General features: G+C 41.2%; 1 protein-coding gene across 2 annotated transcripts in view; it reads right to left on the bottom strand.

The window, feature by feature from the left end:
* Positions 1–1,149: 1,149 nt before the first annotated feature.
* The window catches only part of TET2 (tet methylcytosine dioxygenase 2), a 100,617-nt gene continuing 80,020 nt past the window's right edge, over positions 1,150–21,746 (bottom strand). For both annotated transcript variants that reach the window (XM_075286048.1, XM_075286041.1), the window contains 4 exons: positions 14,250–14,339; positions 9,544–9,681; positions 7,417–7,768; positions 1,150–3,138 (listed from right to left, as the gene is read on the bottom strand). In XM_075286048.1, the coding sequence (XP_075142149.1) occupies positions 1,763–3,138; positions 7,417–7,768; positions 9,544–9,681; positions 14,250–14,339 (1,956 nt within the window). In that variant the 3' untranslated portion in view covers positions 1,150–1,762. The remainder of the gene's footprint in view (positions 3,139–7,416; positions 7,769–9,543; positions 9,682–14,249; positions 14,340–21,746) is intronic.

Genomic DNA, 21,746 nt, shown 5'->3' with positions numbered 1-21,746 from the left:
AATGTATCACCTTAATAATTTTTACTGTACTTGTTATGTTATACTCGCTATAATCAGGTAGTCCCCCCCCCTTCCTAATGTCCCTCATGCTGCATGGTCATTTCTACTGTATAGAGGAAAGCGATATTGCATCACATTATGTTTTACTTTAGTATAGCACAGTAATGAGAATATAGAAATGGCCTAGCAGCATGGAGGCTGTAAGAAACATAAGATGGAGAATCCCGGGTTACAGAGAGCCAGTAGGGTTTGATAAAGCACATGGCTACAGACAATTTACCTTGAAAAACATAACATTGGGAGATATACTTTTTGATAAAACACATGTTTCAACAAATAAAATAATAAAACAATAGAAGGCATAGAGGAAGGATTAACAAAGTTTCTTTAATGCAAACCCAGACCATGCGATTCAAATCTCATAGATACCTATGGAAAGGGCCACTGGGTTCTCGCAGCCATAATGGTTAATAATAAGATCATTTAAAGGCTGTAAACGGTATGGTTCAAAACCTCTCGTGCTGGGCCTGGTACATTACCCATATATTACCACCTTAAAGTCAAAGCTATAGCAATATAAATATAGTGGTAAGGGTAAAAAATATACACACATATACCTAAAAACTAAAATGCCCCAAATGTACAACTACTCCCGAAATCAATAAATGTACCATTGAATTAAAAAAGAAAAATCACAATATTAAAATATGAATCACATAATGTTAAAAATGATTTCTTGATAAAAATGCTATGTGCAATTATAGTCAATGGTTAAAAATCATTTGATTGTGACTTTGTCCTACTATACATCATATGAATCCTATGCGGACACAAGAAAAAAATACTTGTTTTTACTGTTGCGCATTGGGCCTAGGTTAGCATCAAAGAATACTTTAAGGAAAAAGCATGAGCTTTTAGTTTAATAAATTGGTTATTAAAAACATCATCAAATAAAATAAAACCAATATATACATAATAGATATGCAATGCAGAATATAGCAAGTTATAGAGTAGGCTCTTTGAATTTGTGATCACTAACTGTAAATTAGTATGCAACAGAATGTATATAAAACAAGTAGAATTTATCTAAAAGTGTACTTTTCTCTCAGTTTTAAAACTTGTTTAAGTTATGTATACTCATTAAATGGTATTAATCTTTCAAGGCATTAAGTATTCATAAAGACGCACATGATAGCACCAATTTTTCTAAATGTCCAAATATTTTCAGTGTTTCTTTTAAAACTATGATCTGTATCTACATTACTTCAGTACACTGGAGGTCATTATTAAGCTATTATAGCGTAGGTTAAAAAAGTTGCAATTCCAGTATCATTTAGCACATTAAGAAGTCAGCACCGCAAGGTCTTTGTAAGATTCCTGATGTGGTAATACTACAGCAAGTTTATCTGTGGCTCCTACTTAGGCATTTTAAATACAAAAGTGGTCACAGATGTACAATGTTGTATGGTCAAAGATAGAAAATACTATTTTCTTCATCCAGTAAACCTGTTTTGCTATCTGTTGAACACCATTGCATAGGGTGATTGTATTCTTTGACATATTCTGTGACCTGTCAGTCAAAGAAGAGATTTAGGATGGTGAGGATACCTTTTGTTGGTTTTGCTGGTATTCTTTCTCGTAGATCACATTTATGTTTAGTCAAATACTGTCCCCTCTCAGTCACAGCATTCCACACAACCACATGATCAAGCCTATCAGAAAATGGTGCACCAATCTGAAGTGTGTGAGGTAACCCAACAGACTATATGTATCTGTTGTAAGGACCTGTAACCCGTGTTAAGGCGTATGGAGATGTGGTGACTTGTGTATCTGTGGTCATCGACATTGTCCTCTGTGTGAGGGATTTGATGAAACGTAGATAAGTTGGTTCAGCAGGCTCGTGGGTTGGTTCAACAGGTTCCCGTTTAGCCTTTTTATTGTAAGATTTTGGAGCAACATAATCTGGACCATATCTCTCACAGTCCTCTTCTTTTTCCCTGGCTTTGCCTGCCATCTTTGCTTCCCACAATGCCAAGCCATGCTTTGGCTCATTCATGCTTTTATGTTGATAAAATACTAGAGATATTCTAGTAGGGTGATTCCTATTGGGATTTTTTAATGGGGTTGTAGCGTGGAGCTCACGCTTTGCACATTCAATGAGGATTGAACCATGAGTTGGGGCCACCGCCACTCCTCCTATATCAGGATCCAGAAAGCTTTGCTCGCTGTCTGACCACACTTCTTGTGGGTCTTCTTGGACAGCTGCTGAGGCCTGTGGTAGTTTTTCCTGAACATTAGCACCATTAGCTCTGTTGAGACCTCCCATAGTAGTTCTGTCATGATTAAGACTTGGAAGCATTTCAGGTACCCCATTCATTAGATGTGAGCGCATGTCACTGTTTTTACCATGAAGGTGCAGAGGTCCGGCTCTGCCTCCCATGGATGCATTGCTTTCATGAGCTCGGAAGGAGTGTGGAAGAGGGTAATCATCATTCTTACTCAGAGAACTGTAGTCTGTATTACTAAGGTTAGGGTTTGCCTTTGAGGCAGCTTCCATCAAGTGATTATCTCCTTGATGCACAGGATAAGGGTTAAATGATCCCATGGGGTTAGAGTTTGGTTTGACATTGCAGCCATTAAAATCCTCAACTTGCGAGCTTTGGTTTCCATAATTCATGTATTTATGATCATAGGTCTTACTATTAGCAAACCTCTGCTGGTACAGTGACTGAACTGGAGGCATGCTGAGATTAGCTGCTGGATCTTGGTTTTTAAACCTGTAAAACATATGTTGTTGAGGTGAAGGATAATGACTGAGATATGGAGGACCGTTGTCCATTGGAACATTTCCATTACATGGATATGGGGGGCATGGGTTGCTTTGATTTAAGGATCCTTGGTAAGGGTTCATTGGAGTGGAGGCACAGGAAACTGCTGAGTTTGGAGGTGCATGAAAAAGATCCATGTGATTAGAGCCAGCAAAGTTGGAGGAGGCATTCTGATAAGGGTCAGCCAAGTTAGGCATTCTTGCATAATGGTTATTTGGATCTGCTGTAGGAAATGAATTCATGGGATTTGTGTGACCAATGCTAGGAATGGAGCCAGGTTGCATGGCATGTCCTGAAATTCGTAAAAGCTCTGCAAGTAAGAGCAAAATTGTATATTTAAATGACATAATCATATACAGTATAAACATACAGTTTAAAACCACTGTGTATGAGCAGGCAAAATACTTTCATTAAAGACTCAATAACCATTGGGGTCCAAAATTATATTTAAAGGGGTTATCCAGTTTAAAAAATATGGGCCAAATAGCAGAATGCTTTAATACAAAACACTTCCAAATTGTTATATATACAGTATATCCTGCTCAAATTCGACACAGTTTATCAGATTTTTTTTTAGGTCTTTTACCACAGTTGTGATGTTTCGTTTGCAAGCTCACTAACCCCCTTACCACTGAAAGCAAACAAAACATCACAGCAGCAAGTAACCTCCTTGGCCCTGGAAGTCACTCATGGGAGTGATATGTGGAGAAGAGCGAGGATGCTGCACACACTGAAGAAGCGAGACAAAAGACAGAAACTGTGACACAAACCAGACCCTGCAGATTAATTTCATGTAAATAACAGTGACACAAGGAGCAGCATGTAAATAAAGCAAAGGCTGCACCAGGGAACAGTGTGTACAAGTGCATCTCAACAAATTAGAATATCATCAAAAAGTAATTTTTATTAATTCAATTGAAAAAGTGAATCCCATATATTATAGAGTCATTGCATACAGAGTGAACGTCTTCAAGTGTTTTTTTCTTGTTAATGTAGATGATTATGGCTTACAGCCAAGGAAAACCCAAAAGTCATTATTTCAGAAAATTAGATTATATAAGACCAACTGTAAAAAAAATGATTTAACATAGAAATTTTGACCATATGAAAAGTCTGTCCAGTAAATGCCCTCAATACTTGGTGGGGGCTCCTTTTGCGTGAATGATGGCATCAATGCGGCAACGTGGCATGGAGGGATCAGCCTGTGGCACTGCAGAGGTGTTATGGAAGCCCAAGTTGTATGATAGCAGCTTTCAGCTTGTCTGCATTGTTGGGTCCGGTGTCTCTCATCTTCCTTTTGACTATACCCCACATATTGTCTATGGGGTTAAGGTCTGGTGAGTTTGCTGGCTAATCAAGTACAGTGATACTGTGGTTATTAACCCAGATATTGGTACTTTTGGCAGTGTGGTCAGGTGCCAAGTCCTGTTGGAAAATGAAAACTCCATCTCCTAAGAACTTGTGGGCAGAGGGAAGCATGAAGTGCTCTAGAATTTCCTGATAGACGGCTGCGCTGACTTTGGTCTTGATAAAACACAGTGGCCCTACACCAGCAAATGACATGGCTCCCCAAACCATCACTGATCGTGGAAACTTCACACTAGACCTCAAGCAGCTTGGATTGTGTGCAGCCTCTCTACTCATCCTCCAGACACTGGGAACTTGTTTTCAGATGAAAGTAAATTTTGCATTTCATTTGGAAATCAACACCTTTTACCACTGAACAACAGTCTAGTTCTTTCTCTCCTTGGCCAGGTAAGACTGTTCTGGCATTGTCTATTGGTCAAGAGAGGCTTGACACATGGAATGCGAAATTTGTAGCCCATGTCCTGGATACGTCTGTCTGTGGTGGCTCTTGAATTGCAGACTCCAGCAACAGTCCACTCCCCCCAATTTTTGAATGGTCTTTTCTTAACAATCTTATCAAGACTGCGGTTATCCCGGTTGCTTGTGCACCTTTTACTACCACACTCTCCCTTCCACTCAACTTTCTATTAATATGCTTTTATACAGCGCTCTGTGTACAGCCAGCCTCTTTAGCAATGGCCTTTTGTGGTTTACCCTCCTTGTGGAGTGTGTCAATGACTGCCTTCTGGACATCTGTCAAGTCAGCAGTCTTCCCCATGATTGTGTCGCCTACTGAACCAGACTAAGGGGCCATTTTAAACGCTTAGGAAGCCTTTGCAGATGTTTTAGGTAAATGATTCTAATTTTCTGAGATAATGACTTTTGGGTTTTCTTGGCTGAAAGCCAAAATCATCAACACTTGAAAAAGTTCACTCTGTAATGACTCAATATAATATATGGGTTTCACTTTTTCAATTGAATTACTAAAAAAAATTAATTTTTTGATGATATTCTAATTTATTGAGTTGCACTTGTATTTAGCACTACTGTGGATGTATTTTCAGTTAATTCTTGGATAACACCTTTAATATGTTTCAGACAAAGTACTCAGTTTTTACATTAGTAGTGAAACAACTCACCAGATCTGCACTACATAATTAAAACAAACCAGACACTTAAAATTACTTAAAATGCACCAAAATTCTGCCTTAGTTTAACGACAAAAATCTGCATAACATGCTTTATACCACCTTTATCAAGAAATTTAAACAATTTTACAACTTGAAATGGGGGTGTAGCATCACAGGAAAGGGGTGTTACTTTTTGAAAAACGGGCATGGTGTACATTGTGATGAATATGTGAGAGAAGAGGAGGATAGAGGCACGTTAAAATCTGGATTGGCATTCTTTTGTCATGTTTAACAGCCTTTCCTGCTTTAGCATGTATACAAGAAAATGTATCAACCTTGGAGAGGGAAGTCATATTTACTCATTCAGTACATGAAATATGTGGCTTATGAATATCTATTACACAAGTATTCCAAGAGTGCAACCGTGTATGGCCCGCAAAACCACCGGAAAAAAACTAAATAAAAATCTCTCTCCATATATATACACACACACGTGGACAAAATTGTTGTTACTCCTCGTTTAATGAAAGAAGAACCCACAATGGTCACAGAAATAACTTGAATCTGACAAAAGTAATAATAAATAAAAATTCTATGAAAATGAACAAATGAAAGTCAGACATTGCTTTTTAACCATGTGTCAACAGAATTAAAAAAAAAAAAAAAAAAATAAAACTCATGAAACAGGCCTGGACAGAAATGATGGTTCCCTTAACTTAAAGGAGTTGTCCCATAGCAAGGATGCTATACTGGTAGTTTATGTGGATTTAAGACTTTTTCTAAATACATTGCTTTATCAAAACTGCTTTGTTTGGCTGTTATCTTAATTTGTTCACTTCATTGTTTACATGCGTTTCTATGACTACGGGCCCGGCTTATCTGCGCAGTCCCTCAGTGACATAGCTCCCTGCTCTCAGGGGGGGAAAGGGAGGGACTGTGCTCGGCAGCAGCTCTGAGCTGTGTATGTCTCTGCCACAGACAACCAACGGAGTTCCTCAGATAGGGGAGGTGAGAGCTTCAGGATTTCTGAGCTCTTATCAGTCGGTTTAATTGAATTTGGCTGATAAGGGCTGAGATAGGGAGTCCAGTACCTCTGTATGTATTACAAACTGACTCAAATCCAGCTCTGCTACATCAGCCTCTACATCAGCTTCATACTGTGGTAATTCATTTACAATCAATCCCTCATTACTGACTGCAAACATAGCAGATAGCAGAGCAAGTGAAACCCCGCCCACCAATGTGCCGAGAAAACCAGAAAGTGAAGAGAGCAGACAGCCTGCAGGTAGGTGAACTTTAATATTTTGTTGCACAACCTTTTGAGGCAATAGCTGCAATCAAACGATTCCCGTAACTGTCAATGAGACTTCTGCACCTCTCAACAGGTATTTTGAGCCACTCCTCATGAGCAAACTGCTCCAGTTATCTCGGGTATGAAGCATGCCTTTTCCACACGGCATGTTTCAGCTCCTTCCAAAGATGCTAATAGGATTTAGGTCAGGGCTCATAGAAGGCCACTTCAGAATAAGTTTTCCTCTTAGCCATCTTGGGTGTTTTTAGCTGTGAGTTTGGGGTCATTATCCTGTTACAAGACCCATGTCCTGCGACTGAGACCAACCTTTCTGTCACTGGGCAGCACATTTCTTTCTAGAATCCCTTGATAGTCTTGAGATTTCATTGTACCCTGCACAGATTCAAGACACCCTGTGCCAGATGCAGCAAATCAGCCCCAGAACATAACAGAGCCTCCTCCATGTTTCACAAAAGGGACAGTGCTCTTTTCAAGATATGCTTCATTTTTCTGTCTGTGAACATAGAGCTGATGTGCCTTGCCAAAAAGTTCGATTTTTGTCACTTCTGTCCATAGGACATTCTCTCAGAAGCTTTGTGGTTTGTCAACAATTTCTATTTATTATTACTTTTGTCAGATTCAAGTTATTTCTGTGACCATTGTGGTTTTTCTTTGATTAAACGAGGGGTACCAACAATTTTGTCGTGTGTCTATATCTATATATATGGTCCATATAAATAATAGTAATAATTTCACATGCACTGTGTAGTGTAGGTAACTTACAGTACAAACTAGATTCTGGAATGACTGTTTTTCTTACCTGCAAGTTGTTTTTCATGGTTCGCCAAATCAGAATGTGCATTCTTGTAACGGGAAGATTTTTCTTTTTCACCTTTGCCATTTTCTGAGTTTGCTGAATGTTTTTCGGCTGCTGCTTTCTTGGCTTCCATTTTCTTTTGCCGACAGGTTTTGACAGGTTCTGCCAGCATTCTCACTTGCCTGCGGAAAGAAGTTAGAACCTGGATGGCACCTGTTTTTTTCTTCTCTTCCTGTGCCTCTTTACTGCCAAATTCATCCATACTGGAGACTTTATAAAGAGGTAACACATGCAGCTGCTCATCTTGAGGAAGTTTCCCAATTTCACGATTGTCTTCTCTGGTTAAAGTGCAAACCTAAAGGAAGGACAGTGGGACCACAAGATTAGTAAACCTGCTGGGTTGGCAGTAAGTGACAATTATCTGCATATTGAGTTTTATACATATTTCATAAATATGTAGACTCATGCCATTCCTCATAAGAGATTATAAGAAAAAGGTAGTAAGAAGAAAATTTAGACAATAGTCTACAATAGATGTATGCTGTGTATATCAAATAGGAGGCAGGTATATAAATCGGAGGTAGATTTTGGAGCAGATTTTCAGAATCAGCACCAATATTAGTATCCAATATCTGCTTCAAAATCCTGAAGCTGAAATTTTCCGCCTGACAGCGTTAGGGTATGTTCACACAGAGGAATTTGCTGCAGATTTGCGGGCATATTTCGCCCCTGAATCCAGGGCAGATTCCTCCCAGAATCTGCCTCCCATTTTTTCAAATGAGAGGCAGAGATCACAGCAGAATGCAGAAAAAAGAAGCTAGGCCATGACGAAAATGCCGGCGGCAGAAAATGAAGAGGAATTCCTCTTCAATTTCCACTGTGCGAAAATACCTTAAGGGTATGTTCACATGGAATTTTTTGCAGGCTGATATTGAGGCAGAATCTGTCTCAAAAAATGCCTGCTATTCATCTCAATGGGAATCAGTAGCAGGTTTTTTTCCCCTGATTTTTTTCAGCTAGAGAGAAAAAATAAGTGACATGACTTATCTTCAGGGGGACTCTGCCTTGAAAAACTCATTGAAATTAATGGGTGGCAGAAAAAAAACGTGATGCTTTTTTTTGTCACGGTTTTTCCAAAAACTGCATCAGAAACCAGAAGAGTTTTTTATGGGAAATTTCCAGGCCCATACAGTGGGCTGGAGGTAAAAAAAAGCATCATAAACCACGATGAAAAATGCATCATGTAAAAAAAAAAAAAAAAAAAAAGAGTCAAACTGTTTCCTAATTCCTAATTTTCCAGAATTTTTCAACCTGCAAAAAACTGTGTGAACATACCCATAAATCTCTCTTTGTGATCCACTCCTTAGGCTGAGTTCAGAAGTCCGCCTCAAAATCCTGACCAAAAAAACCGCCTCCCATTGAAATCAATGGGTTCCTTTTTCTGCAAGCGGCTTGTTGCTGCTTCCGCAAAAAAGAAGCGACATGCTCATTCTTCAGGCGGATGCCACAGCCGGACGTCCGCCTGAAGACACTTCTTCCTGACTAGGCCCATTTGAGCCTAATCCGGAGCAGAGTGCCGCGGCATCCAGTCGTGGCTACCCGTTTTTTGCTGCAGAATCTGAGGCGGCCTCCGCGTCAAATTCTGGACCAAAAACCCCATCTGAACTCAACCTTATTATGTCAGTATTTGCCACCCAGTTTGTTTCAGGTGTTTGACTCTTAGGGTCCATTCACATGGAGTAAATGTGCGCTCATTTTGGCAAAATACACGTGTAAAAAATGCACGTGTAAAAATAAGACTCCCATTGACTTCACTGACATTTTTTTACACGTGTACAAAAACACGTCAAAATACAGGTGTAAAATGTCATTGACGTGTATTCTTTACATGTGTATTTTGCCAAAATGAGAGTACGTTTACTCTGTGTGAAAGGACCCTTAGGCCTATTCCTCATGCTTTTGCTTGCCATAATACATGCTTTCTAAAAGTGTCAGGCGCATATTTTCATCACACACTAGCAAAAAGGATTGGACTGACAAAGCTGCTACAAAATTTTCTGCCAGCATACATCCTATCATGTACACCAATTTTACCAATTAAATTAGTCCAATCATTGAAATCAGACCTACCAGTGTGCTGCCATTTTGCATATTGTGCAGATCTCTGTGGGAATGAGCGCAAAAGTCCAAGCAAGCGGTAACTCCTGAGAAAGGACGTCCTTCCTTCTTGCCAAGCCGGCAATCTGGGGCTCTGTGCTCATGCTCAACCTTCAAAGTACAGAAAAAAGATACATTGCTAATCAAAGTCTATACTATTAATTTGTATTGGATGTGGATGAGGATAGGATATTGGAATTATTAATCCTTAACCTCTGAATGGAAACACATTTATACATGTTGTGTTATGTTTTAACGATTAACTTCATAAAAATCCAAAGTCAAAAAATGAATTTGAGTTAGCGTATTCTGACACCCATAACTTTTTGTTATATTTCCATGTAAGGCCGGGCAATTACTTAAAAAATAGTCAAAAATAAATAAAGTCGAAAATCGGCTCAATTAATCATTACGAACTTACATAGATTTATTCAATTATTTTGCATCCATGCCATACTGTTTCACACTGCTAAAGGCTAAAGGATATGTCACTAACTGTACACCATCCGATCAGGATTACTGATTCATGAATAACCAAAAAGAAAATTCATTGGCATATACCCTGTTTCCCCGAAAATAAGACGGTGTCTTGTATTAATTTTTGCTCCCAAAGATGCGCCATGTCTTATTTTCAGGGGGTGTCTTATTTTTTTTCAAAGAAGAATTCACATATATTGCTAAATATAAAAATTAACATTTATTAAATACTGTACAGTATAAAAATATTTTTATAGATTTGTAGAGCAGGCGATTTTGGACACAGGGATACCTAACATGTACGGTATGTGTTTCACAGTATTTACATACTTTTATATGTGTTCTAGGGAAATGGGTTGATTTGAATTTTTAATACTTTTTTTTTTTTAATATATATATATATTTTTTTCTTTTTTTGCATTTATTAACTCCCTGTAATACATTACAGACAGGCAACCTGCCTTCAAAAGAAATGCCGATTTTTTTTGTAATGCTATTGCAAAGGTCTGATCACTAATGCTATGCAATGCATTAGTGATCAGACCTTTGCAAGTGCATTGCATTGCAAAAAAATCGTCATTTCTTTTGCAGGCTGCATAGAGCAGCCTGCAAAAGAAAAGCACTGCAGACAGGCCGGGGAGCCTTTACAAGGCTCCCGACTGTCATGCCAACATGACGTCGGCCCTGGAGCATGCTCCAGGTGCCGGCGATCACCGGCGCCAGAAGGGTTAATGCCCGACTCCCGGGTGGCCGGCATAGTTAAACACCCAGCATAGTTAAACACCCGGGCGTTTAACTATGGCGGCCACCCGAGAGTCGGGTGGCCGCCATAGCTGCCTGGTGTCTGCTGGTGTCAGCAGACATCCAGCACTAATGCCTCCGGTCGGTGCCCACACACGCTCCCACAGAAATGAATGGAAGCGCCTGGCACGCCGATTAACCCCCCGCTTGCCGGCTACTTCCATTCATTTCTATTCACTACGTCTTACTTTCGGGGGAGCACCTTATATTAGGCAAGGCAGCAAAATGTCTGCCATGCCTTACTTTCGGGGTACGTCCTATTTTCGGGGAAACACGGTAAGTAGGGGACATGGCATGTAGAAAGAGGAGTATCCTGAAATAGTTGCTCATTAATGTTAGTCAAGGTAAAATGTTGAATTAACTATTTTCTCAAGTGTATTATACAGCGACGGCAATGCCTCCCTGATCACCAAGGCACCATTTTCCTCCAGGACATGGGCACCTTCAATGTCCTGTGGATCACCAGCCCTGGGAGTTAGATCTGTTACTCTGACAGCCTACTGAATGCTTCCAGGTTAGTCTTTTATTAACTTCTATTACAGGCTGCTCTCTGCTCTGTAATAGAAGTGCTTGCAATAGTGATAACACCCCATGGGGTTCAAGACCCCTGGGGGAGGGGGGGATCTTGAACCATAAATGAAAGTTCATCCCTTTCTCTAGAACACATATAAAAAGTAAAACACATACACATTATTAAGTATCCTGTGTCTGAAAACACCCAGTCTATAAACTGCTAAAGATACTTTTCCCTTATGGTGAACGCCTCAGCGGGAAAGAAAATCAAATATGGCAAACTGCCATTTTTTCACCTCCCATATAAATTAAATCAATTAATCAATAGACATTGCCCAAAATGGTATATCAAATAGCACATCTGGTCCACAAAAAAGAAGCCTTATATATCCCGATTCATGGAAATACACACACACACACATATATATATATATATATATATATATATATATATATATATGGGTCTGGGTGTCAGAACATGGTGACTACAAGACAAGATATACATACAGTATATATATATTTATTTTTTTGTAAGATTTTTTTTTACGAGGGGTTAAAACGTAAATAAAAAACTATATAAATTTGGTATTATACCAACCCATAGAATATGGGTAAATGTCATTTTAGTTATCCAGTGAATGAAGTAAACCTGTAAGAAAATGCAGTTTTTAACTAACTCCAGCCCATTCTATTCTAATCAATTATATTTCCAGCTTCCCAGTACATTATTTAGAACATTAACTGGTACCATCATGAAGTACAATTTGTCCCCAAAACAGTAAGCCCTCATACAGCTGATCAGATAAATTATTGTTATGGCATATGGAATGGAGTAAAAAAAAAATAATCAAAAAATGCCCGCAGCAGGAAGGGAGGAAGCGTGATTTTGATTTTACCCCAGCTCTATTTCCATGTATGAAGCTGTGCATGGTGTCCAAGGTGTCCATGTATGAAGGTGTGCAAGTTGTAGTTTTTATTGATATCATTTTGGGGGATCATTTGAATTTTTTTTCTTTTACTTTTTACATTTTTGTTTCTACTCTTACAGTCCTATGAAAAAGTTTGGGCACCCCTATTAATCTTAATCATTTTTAGTTCTAAATATTTTGGTATTTGCAACAGCCATTTCAGTTTGATATATCTAATAACTGATGGACACAGTAATATTTCAGGATTGAAATGAGGTTTATTGTACTAACAGAAAATGCGCAATATGCATTAAACCAAAATTTGACCGGTGCAAAAGTATGGGCACCTCAACAGAAAAGTGACATTAATATTTAGTACATCCTCCTTTTGCAAAGATAACAGCCTCTAGTCACTTCCTGTAGCTTTTAATCAGTTTCTGGATCCTGGATAAAGGTATTTTGGACAAACAATTCAAGTTCAGTTAAGTTAGATGGTCGCCGAGCATGGACAGCCCGCTTCAAATCATCCCACAGATGTTCAATGATATTCAGGTCTGGGGACTGGGATGGCCATTCCAGAACATTGTAATTGTTCCTCTGCATGAATGCCTGAGGATTTGGAGCGGTGTTTTGGATCATTGTCTTGCTGAAATATCCATCCCCGGCGTAACTTCAACTTCGTCACTGATTCTTGAACATTATTCTCAAGAATCTGCTGATACTGAGTGGAATCCATGCGACCCTCAACTTTAACAAGATTCCCGATGCCGGCATTGGCCACACAGCCCCAAAGCATGATGGAACCTCCACCAAATTTTACAGTGGGTAGCATGTGTTTTTCTTGGAATGCTGTTTCTTTTTGGACGCCATGCATAACGCCTTTTTTTATAACCAAACAACTCAATTTTTGTTTCCAAAATGAAGCTGCCTTGTCCAAATGTGCTTTTTCATACCTCAGGCAACTCTATTTGTGGCGTACGTGCAGAAACGGCTTCTTTCTCATCACTCTCCCATACAGCTTCTATTTGTGCAAAGTGCGCTGTATTGCTGACTGATGCACAGTGACACCATCTGCAGCAAGATGATGCTGCAGCTCTTTGGAGGTGGTCTGTGGATTGTCCTTGACTGTTCTCACCATTCTTCTTCTCTGCCTTTCTGATATTTTTCTTGGCCTGCCACTTCTGGGCTTAACAAGAACTGTCCCTGTGGTCTTCCATTTCCTTACTATGTTCCTCACAGTGGAAACTGACAGGTTAAATCTCTGAGACAACGTTTTGTATCCTTCCCCTGAACAACTATGTTGAACAATCTTTGTTTTCAGATCATTTGAGAGCGGGCTGTCCATGTTCGGCGACCATCAAACTTAACTGAACTTGAATTGTTTTGTAGAAAGAAATGGTCCAAAATACCTTCATCCAGGATCCAGGAACTGATTAAAAGCTACAGGAAGTGACTAGAGGCTGTTATCTTTGCAAAAGGAGGATGTACTAAATATTAATGTCACTTTTCTGTTGAGGTGCCCATATTTTTGCACCGGTCAAATTTTGGTTTAATGCATATTGCGCATTTTCTGTTAGTACAATAAACCTCATTTCAATCCTGAAATATTACTGTGTCCATCAGTTATTAGATATATCAAACTGAAATGGCTGTTGCAAACACCAAAATATTTAGAACTAAAAATGATTAAGATTAATAGGGGTGCCCAAACTTTTTCATAGGACTGTAAATCCCTTAAGGGTCTTGAATCCTAATCTGATTGCCAGTGCATTTTATTGCAGTAGTAATACATTGAAAAATCCAGCCTATAATTAGAAGTATAGTATTGACAGGCTTGGGAGCATTCAGTAGACTTCCAGCAGTCACTGTCCCAGGACACCGAGATCTGAGGCAGTGAAGACTGGCGGTAATGGTACCTGCTCAGCTCATGAGTGGTCATCATGTTTAAAGTCATCTCACACATAATAGGCTATTAAATACCTGGTTATTGTAGGCATCTGGGGCAAGCTTCTTGTAGATTGGTGCCATCATTGTTGACAAGTACTGAAGACTGTCTTCCAGCTTCTCTTCCTATATTAGAGCAGACGGAGAAAATAAATATTAGTCTCTTAATCTTTCCAAAAGTGTTTTTAAAAGACATTGATTTCAATATAAATATACAAGTATTCTCCCAGAGTCACTGATACAGACAATGAATCACATCAGGACATATGGTTTTGCCTTGTACAGCAACTCTACCTCATCCAGTTGTTGTCTGGGACAACATTGTAGGAACCCTACAGACCCTTTATACTGATGATTGTTGGGGGTCTTAGGATCCATTCACACAGAGTTTTCTGGCGCAGATTCTGACACGGAATTTGCGTCAGAATCCGCGCGGGGAAAGAAGCCTCCCATTGACTTCAATGGGTTTCTTTTTCTGGAAAAAGGAACCCATTGAAGTCAATGGGAAGCTTTTTTTCCCGCGCGGATTCTGACGCAAATTCCGAGTCAGAATCTGCGCCAGAAAACCCTGTGTGAATGGACCCTTAGGCTAAGTTCAAACGGCGGATTTTGGCCTGGAATTTGGTGTGGATTCCACATCAAATTCTGGATTAAAATACCACCTCCCATTGAATTCAATGACAGCTGGACATTTTGTTTTTCCACAAGCTGGTTTGTTCCGCTCGCGCAAAAAAGAAGCAATGTGCCCTATCTTCCGCAGCGGAATCCGCCACGGGAGACTGCGGCGCATCACTCCCTCCAGACTAGGCCCATTCATTTGGGCATTAACCTGGAGCAGAATTCCGTGACTGGATGCCGTTGCACTGTATGCACTGCATCGGCAACCGGTCGTGGATTGCCGTTTTTTGGTCCAGAATCTGAGGTGGCATCCTGCCTAAAATTCCAGAGCAAAATTTGCCGCGTGAACTTAGTCTTAAGAGTCAGTCTTAACACTCTGGAATAAGATGCTTCTGAGGAAGTATATTGAATAGGGCTTGCTAGTATATTGGAGATGGAAAAATGAGAAGTAGTTCGATTAGCAAATACTGTATTTGTTGGGTGCAGTAACTCTGCTAATTCCTGTTTATTAGGGCAGTTTATGGATGCACTTTGAAGCCGGGCCCCACTGGCGTAAACATCGCGTGATGTTTTACAGTCCCTGTGAATCCCAACCACACATTGCAGACAACAAGTAGCGTAGGAAATGCTGTGATTTCTAAATCAGTTCAGTTTTTGGGAATCGAAGCATGTCAATTATACCTTACGGAAACGCTGGCAGATTCCCTATAATTATATAATTATATTAATTGTATAATTGAAGCAGAAATTTTTGTGATGCGTTTCTGCTGCGTTTTTTTCCTCAGTGCTTTTTGGCTGTGGCCTACTATGTGGGGATTGTTCTATTTTCATTTGTTGAACCTTTCATTGACATTCTACAAGTATGTCTCCTTTTGAGCTGTCTTTGGAAAGATAAAATGAGCAGCTGAAATCATTGCATGAAAACACAAGAAATATATGCTTGTGAAAGGAAGGAAAGAGGAGCAGTCATGGTGAGAACGGCTGCTAGTTACCCGCGAAATCACTCACTTAGATTAAAGCAATTAGCAGTACGGAGACACTAAGCCATTCCTGCCGGAGCCTGTCATTCTGATAGTGTCTGACTAGAGCACATAGACATAACAAGATGATACACCAACACTACAATTCTACCAGGGTGCAGATCACCAGCTGCAGGGAGCTAGCAGCTTTAATTGTCATCAAAACACTGAATATGCTGAACAGGACCCGAAATAGAGTGAAATGGCACCTGCTGTTTAGGTGGCACAGTTTAACACTAACAGTCATCCTGACATGTCGTCAGAGTAGATTGCTCATTTCAAGTAATACAACCTGTAATTGCAAATAGACAGGTACACAATATCTGGCAAATGCACACTGCATGGTAACTGTGAATGTGTCATTTATAATAGACAGTACACACATTTTCCATCCAGTGCAAAGTAACAAATTTCAAGACCGGGTTCCATCAATCTTCTGCTATAAATAATTCTATGAATTAGGTTTCTAGTTTTCTTAAAGACATATTGGTCAAAATGCTACGTCCTAGTAAATGTAGTATCTTATAAATTCATTGCCGAAAAAAGTCAGATTGCTTCAAAATTTGGCAGCTATGTCTCAGATAGATATGTAAATCATTACAGTTGTGATCTGATAAAACACTGGGTCTTGCACAAAGAGGGCTTCCCATCCTGCACTATACAAAGGCTCTTAGAGGCAACTTTTGAGAGGTCGTTGACTACTAGACATGCCCCTATAATGTGCTTGAAAGCATCATACCCAGATGACCTTTAGTAAGAGTGTATTATTGGATGGAGAGAAGCAGGATGGACTTTTTGACAAATTATCCATCTTCTAGGCTGACATAGCAGTTAGAAGGTGGGAGAAGTGGATATGTGAGACCATGCAGACACAGCAAACAGGCTCCTGACGGCCCAGATAGATCACCAGCATAGAGGACTGTGTGATCTGCTGTCAAAAATTAGCAGCTCCCAAAGTTGCTTGTTCACAATCCAGATACACATGGCATCTTTGTTATTCAACCCTGTCTCTGTCCTGCCCATTTGTGAAAAAGAAACCTGGACTGCTACAGACTGGAACAGAGTCTTTAGTGATGAATCCACGTTCTCTTTTGGTTCAGACGATGGTCAGGTTAGAGTATGGAGTCCTTGTGGTGAATGCTTCAATCCTGCCTTTGCTGTGGAACAATGCCCTGCCCCAAGTGCTGGTGTGATGATCTTGGGAGCCATCGCATACAACAGTCAGTGTCCCTCGTAAATAATATCTCATTGATATGTGCAGGACATCCTGTGGCCACGTGTTGTCTCACATGGCAGGTCTTCCAAACTGAAATTTTTCAGCAGGATAAAGCTCGACCACACACAGGAAGGGTTTCAACATCCAACGAAACATCCAGAACATAGGCGGCTATGACAGATAGTAGATGAGATCGGATGAAGACACAGGTCCATCAAGTCCAACCTAAAACCCTACCGTGTTGATCAAAAGGAAGGCAAAAAATCTCATGAGGTTGATGTCAATTTTTCCCTATGCCAGAAGGAAAAGTTCCTTTCCAAATCTAAATCTGGCAGGCAGTAAAACACCCTGGATCAAGTTGTCATCATCAAATATCTAAACTAACCGTAACCTGAAATATTTTCCTTTCAAGAAAGGCATCCGGGCCCTTCTTGAACTTGTACACTAAATCTACTATCACAGCACCCTGTAGTAGCCTCACTACTGTTACGGTAAAGAATGGTGCTCCTAAAATATTCTTTCCTCTAGGCACAGAACATGTCACGATTATAGGCCACTCTTTCCTCTGCGCCTACTTGGATCATTCTATCCTGCTTCGAGTATACCCTTTTGGACTTCCAGACTTAGAGTCTGAGGAAGGTGACATGACCGAAATGTGTACATTACTCAAAGCTACTCTACATTGATCTATGTGATGAATAAATACAATGCTGCAATTTTCTAAACAAACTGAGTGAGAAGTCTCTTTACCACTTGTAATGAACTGCTCGGGACCCTACTTCTACACTCGTGAATAAGTGGAGTGTGGCCTGTTCTCCAATCCCCCCATTTCCCTAATAATCTTGGTCGCCCTTCTCTGCACTCTCTAGTTTAATTATGTTATGTAGAGGCATAACTATGTTCTTGTCATAATCATCTATACCTTTTGATGCATCTTATAATTTCATTTGCCTTGACTGCACCTGCCTGACAGCATTTGCTAAAGGTAGGTTTACAATCCACCAAAAGTCTCTTTCAGCAGCAGTCTTACCCAGTAATTTACTTTTAAGCACATAATCATACAGTTCATTTTTTTTCTTATACCTTGAACACGGTTTAAAATCTCCAGCAATGCAAGTGGCGTAACATGTCAGTGGCATACGATGCGTTTCAAGTGTACACAGCTTCCTTAATCATAGCATAATGAGCAATATAACACGTAAATGCATATACACCCCCTACAATCAATTAAATCCAACATCAGCATCATGTGAAGAGCTCAGCTGTCTCCAAAACAAGAAACCAAAGCATACAAGTACAGATGTAGCAGTTATACCAAACTTCTGCAATTGGTTAAACTGCTGTAGCATAATATGTTATCACAGAAGACAACAAAAACTATTAAGTAATTGAAAATCCTTGACAAATGATTTTCCGTTGTTCTTGTTGTCTTCTGTCATAAGCTACCATGTTGCAGCAGTTTAATCAACTGCAGGAGTTCAGGTTAAGGCTGAGGCCCCACGTTGCCGAAACGCAGCTTTTCTGATTTTGTTGCGTTTTTTTTTTTTTTTTTTTTAGCCAAAGTCAGGAATGGATTGAGCAGACAGTAGAAGTATAAATACTTAATATATATTTCCCATTCCGCTTGTAGCTATTTTTGGCTTTGGCCCATAAAACCACAACAAAATCTGAAACGTGTGGCCTTAACCTAACTGTGCTACATCTGTGTGTCCATAGAACAGGTTGCCATAAATAAAAACCTTAATACACCTGGTTAAAAACATATGAAAACGCATTAATACAAATGCATATACAACAGACACATATGGTACTAATTAGAGATGAGCGAACAGTGTTCTATCGAACACATGTTCGATCGGATATCAGGGTGTTCGCCATGTTCGAATCGAATCGAACACCACGTGGTAAAGTGCGCCAAAATTCGATTCCCCTCCCACCTTCCCTGGCGCCTTTTTTGCACCAATAACAGCGCAGGGGAGGTGGGACAGGAACTACGACACTGGGGGCATTGAAAAAAATTGGAAAAAGTCATTGGCTGCCGAAATCAGGTGACCTCCATTTTAGACGAATAGTGGATTTCAAATCCGGGTCATATGAGAATGTGAACTTTGTGACTATGAGACAGGGATAGCTGTACAGGCAGGGATAGCTAGGGATAACCTTTATTTAGGGGGGAATGTTATTAAAAATAACTTTTTGGGGCTCTATCGGGTGTGTAATTGTGATTTTTGTGAGATAAACTTTTTCCCATAGGGATGCATTGGCCAGCGCTGATTGGCCGAATTCCGTACTCTGGCCAATCAGTGCTGGCCAATGCATTCTATTAGCTTGATGAAGCAGAGTGTGCACAAGGGTTCAAGCGCACCCTCGGCTCTGATGTAGCAGAGCCGAGGCTGCACAAGGGTTCAAGCGCACCCTCGGCTCTGATGTAGGAGAGCCGAGGGTGCACTTGAACCCTTGTGCACCCTCAGCTCTGCTACATCAGAGCCGAGGGTGCGCTTGAACCCTTGTGCACACTCTGCTTCATCAAGCTAATAGAATGCATTGGCCAGCGCTGATTGGCCAATGTATTCTATTAGCCTGATGAAGTAGAGCTGAATGTGTGTGCTAAGCACACACATTCAGCTCTACTTCATCGGGCTAATAGAATGCATTGGCCAGCGCTGATTGGCCAGAGTACGGAACTCGACCAATCAGCGCTGGCTCTGCTGGAGGAGGCGGAGTCTAAGATCGCTCCACACCAGTCTCCATTCAGGTCCGACCTTAGACTCCGCCTCCTCCGGCAGAGCCAGCGCTGATTGGCCGAAGGCTGGCCAATGCATTCCTATGCGAATGCAGAGACTTAGCAGTGCTGAGTCAGTTTTGCTCAACTACACATCTGATGCACACTCGGCACTGCTACATCAGATGTAGCAATCTGATGTAGCAGAGCCGAGGGTGCACTAGAACCCCTGTGCAAACTCAGTTCACGCTAATAGAATGCATTGGCCAGCGCTGATTGGCCAATGCATTCTATTAGCCCGATGAAGTAGAGCTGAATGTGTGTGCTAAGCACACACATTCAGCACTGCTTCATCAAGCCAATACAATGCATTAGCCAGTGCTGATTGGCCAGAGTACGGAATTCGGCCAATCAGCGCTGGCTCTGCTGGAGGAGGCGGAGTCTAAGGTCGCTCCACACCAGTCTCCATTCAGGTCCGACCTTAGACTCCGCCTCCTCCGGCAGAGCCAGCGCTGATTGGCCGAAGGCTGGCCAATGCATTCCTATGCGAATGCATACTTAGCAGTGCTGAGTCAGTTTTGCTCAACTACACATCTGATGCACACTCGGCACTGCTACATCAGATGTAGCAATCTGATGTAGCAGAGCCGAGGGTGCACTAGAACCCCTGTGCAAACTCAGTTCACGCTAATAGAATGCATTGGCCAGCGCTGATTGGCCAATGCATTCTATTAGCCCGATGAAGTAGAGCTGAATGTGTGTGCTAAGCACACACATTCAGCACTGCTTCATCAAGCCAATACAATGCATTAGCCAGTGCTGATTGGCCAGAGTACGGAATTCGGCCAATCAGCGCTGGCTCTGCTGGAGGAGGCGGAGTCTAAGGTCGGACCTGAATGGAGACTGGTGTGGAGCGATCTTAGACTCCGCCTCCTCCAGCAGAGCCAGCGCTGATTGGTCGAGTTCCGTACTCTGGCCAATCAGCGCTGGCCAATGCATTCTATTAGCCCGATGAAGTAGAGCTGAATGTGTGTGCTTAGCACACACATTCAGCTCTACTTCATCAGGCTAATAGAATACATTGGCCAATCAGCGCTGGCCAATGCATTCTATTAGCTTGATGAAGCAGAGTGTGCACAAGGGTTCAAGCGCACCCTCGGCTCTGATGTAGCAGAGCTGAGGGTGCACAAGGGTTCAAGTGCACCCTCGGCTCTCCTACATCAGAGCCGAGGGTGCGCTTGAACCCTTGTGCACACTCTGCTTCATCAAGCTAATAGAATGCATTGGCCAGCACTGATTGGCCAGAGTACGGAATTCGGCCAATCAGCGCTGGCCAATGCATTCTATTAGCCCGATGAAGTAGAGCTGAATGTGTGTGCTAAGCACACACATTCAGCACTGCTTCATCACGCCAATACAATGCATTAGCCAGTGCTGATTGGCCAGAGTACGGAATTCGGCCAATCAGCGCTGGCTCTGCTGGAGGAGGCGGAGTCTAAGATCGCTCCACACCAGTCTCCATTCAGGTCCGACCTTAGACTCCGCCTCCTCCAGCAGAGCCAGCGCTGATTGGTCGAGTTCCGTACTCTGGCCAATCAGCGCTGGCCAATGCATTCTATTAGCCCGATGAAGTAGAGCTGAATGTGTGTGCTTAGCACACACATTCAGCTCTACTTCATCGGGCTAATAGAATGCATTGGCCAGCGCTGATTGGCCGAATTCCGTACTCTGGCCAATCAGCACTGGCTAATGCATTGTATTGGCTTGATGAAGCAGTGCTGAATGTGTGTGCTTAGCACACACATTCAGCTCTACTTCATCGGGCTAATAGAATGCATTGGCCAATCAGCGCTGGCCAATGCATTCTATTAGCGTGAACTGAGTTTGCACAGGGGTTCTAGTGCACCCTCGGCTCTGCTACATCAGATTGCTACATCTGATGTAGCAGTGCCGAGTGT

Source organism: Leptodactylus fuscus, chromosome 1, assembly GCF_031893055.1.
Source record: "Leptodactylus fuscus isolate aLepFus1 chromosome 1, aLepFus1.hap2, whole genome shotgun sequence".
In the NCBI taxonomy this organism is placed as follows: Eukaryota; Metazoa; Chordata; class Amphibia; order Anura; family Leptodactylidae; genus Leptodactylus; species Leptodactylus fuscus.
Note: the sequence above shows the minus strand (reverse complement) of the source record. Positions and strands in the feature narration are given on the sequence as shown.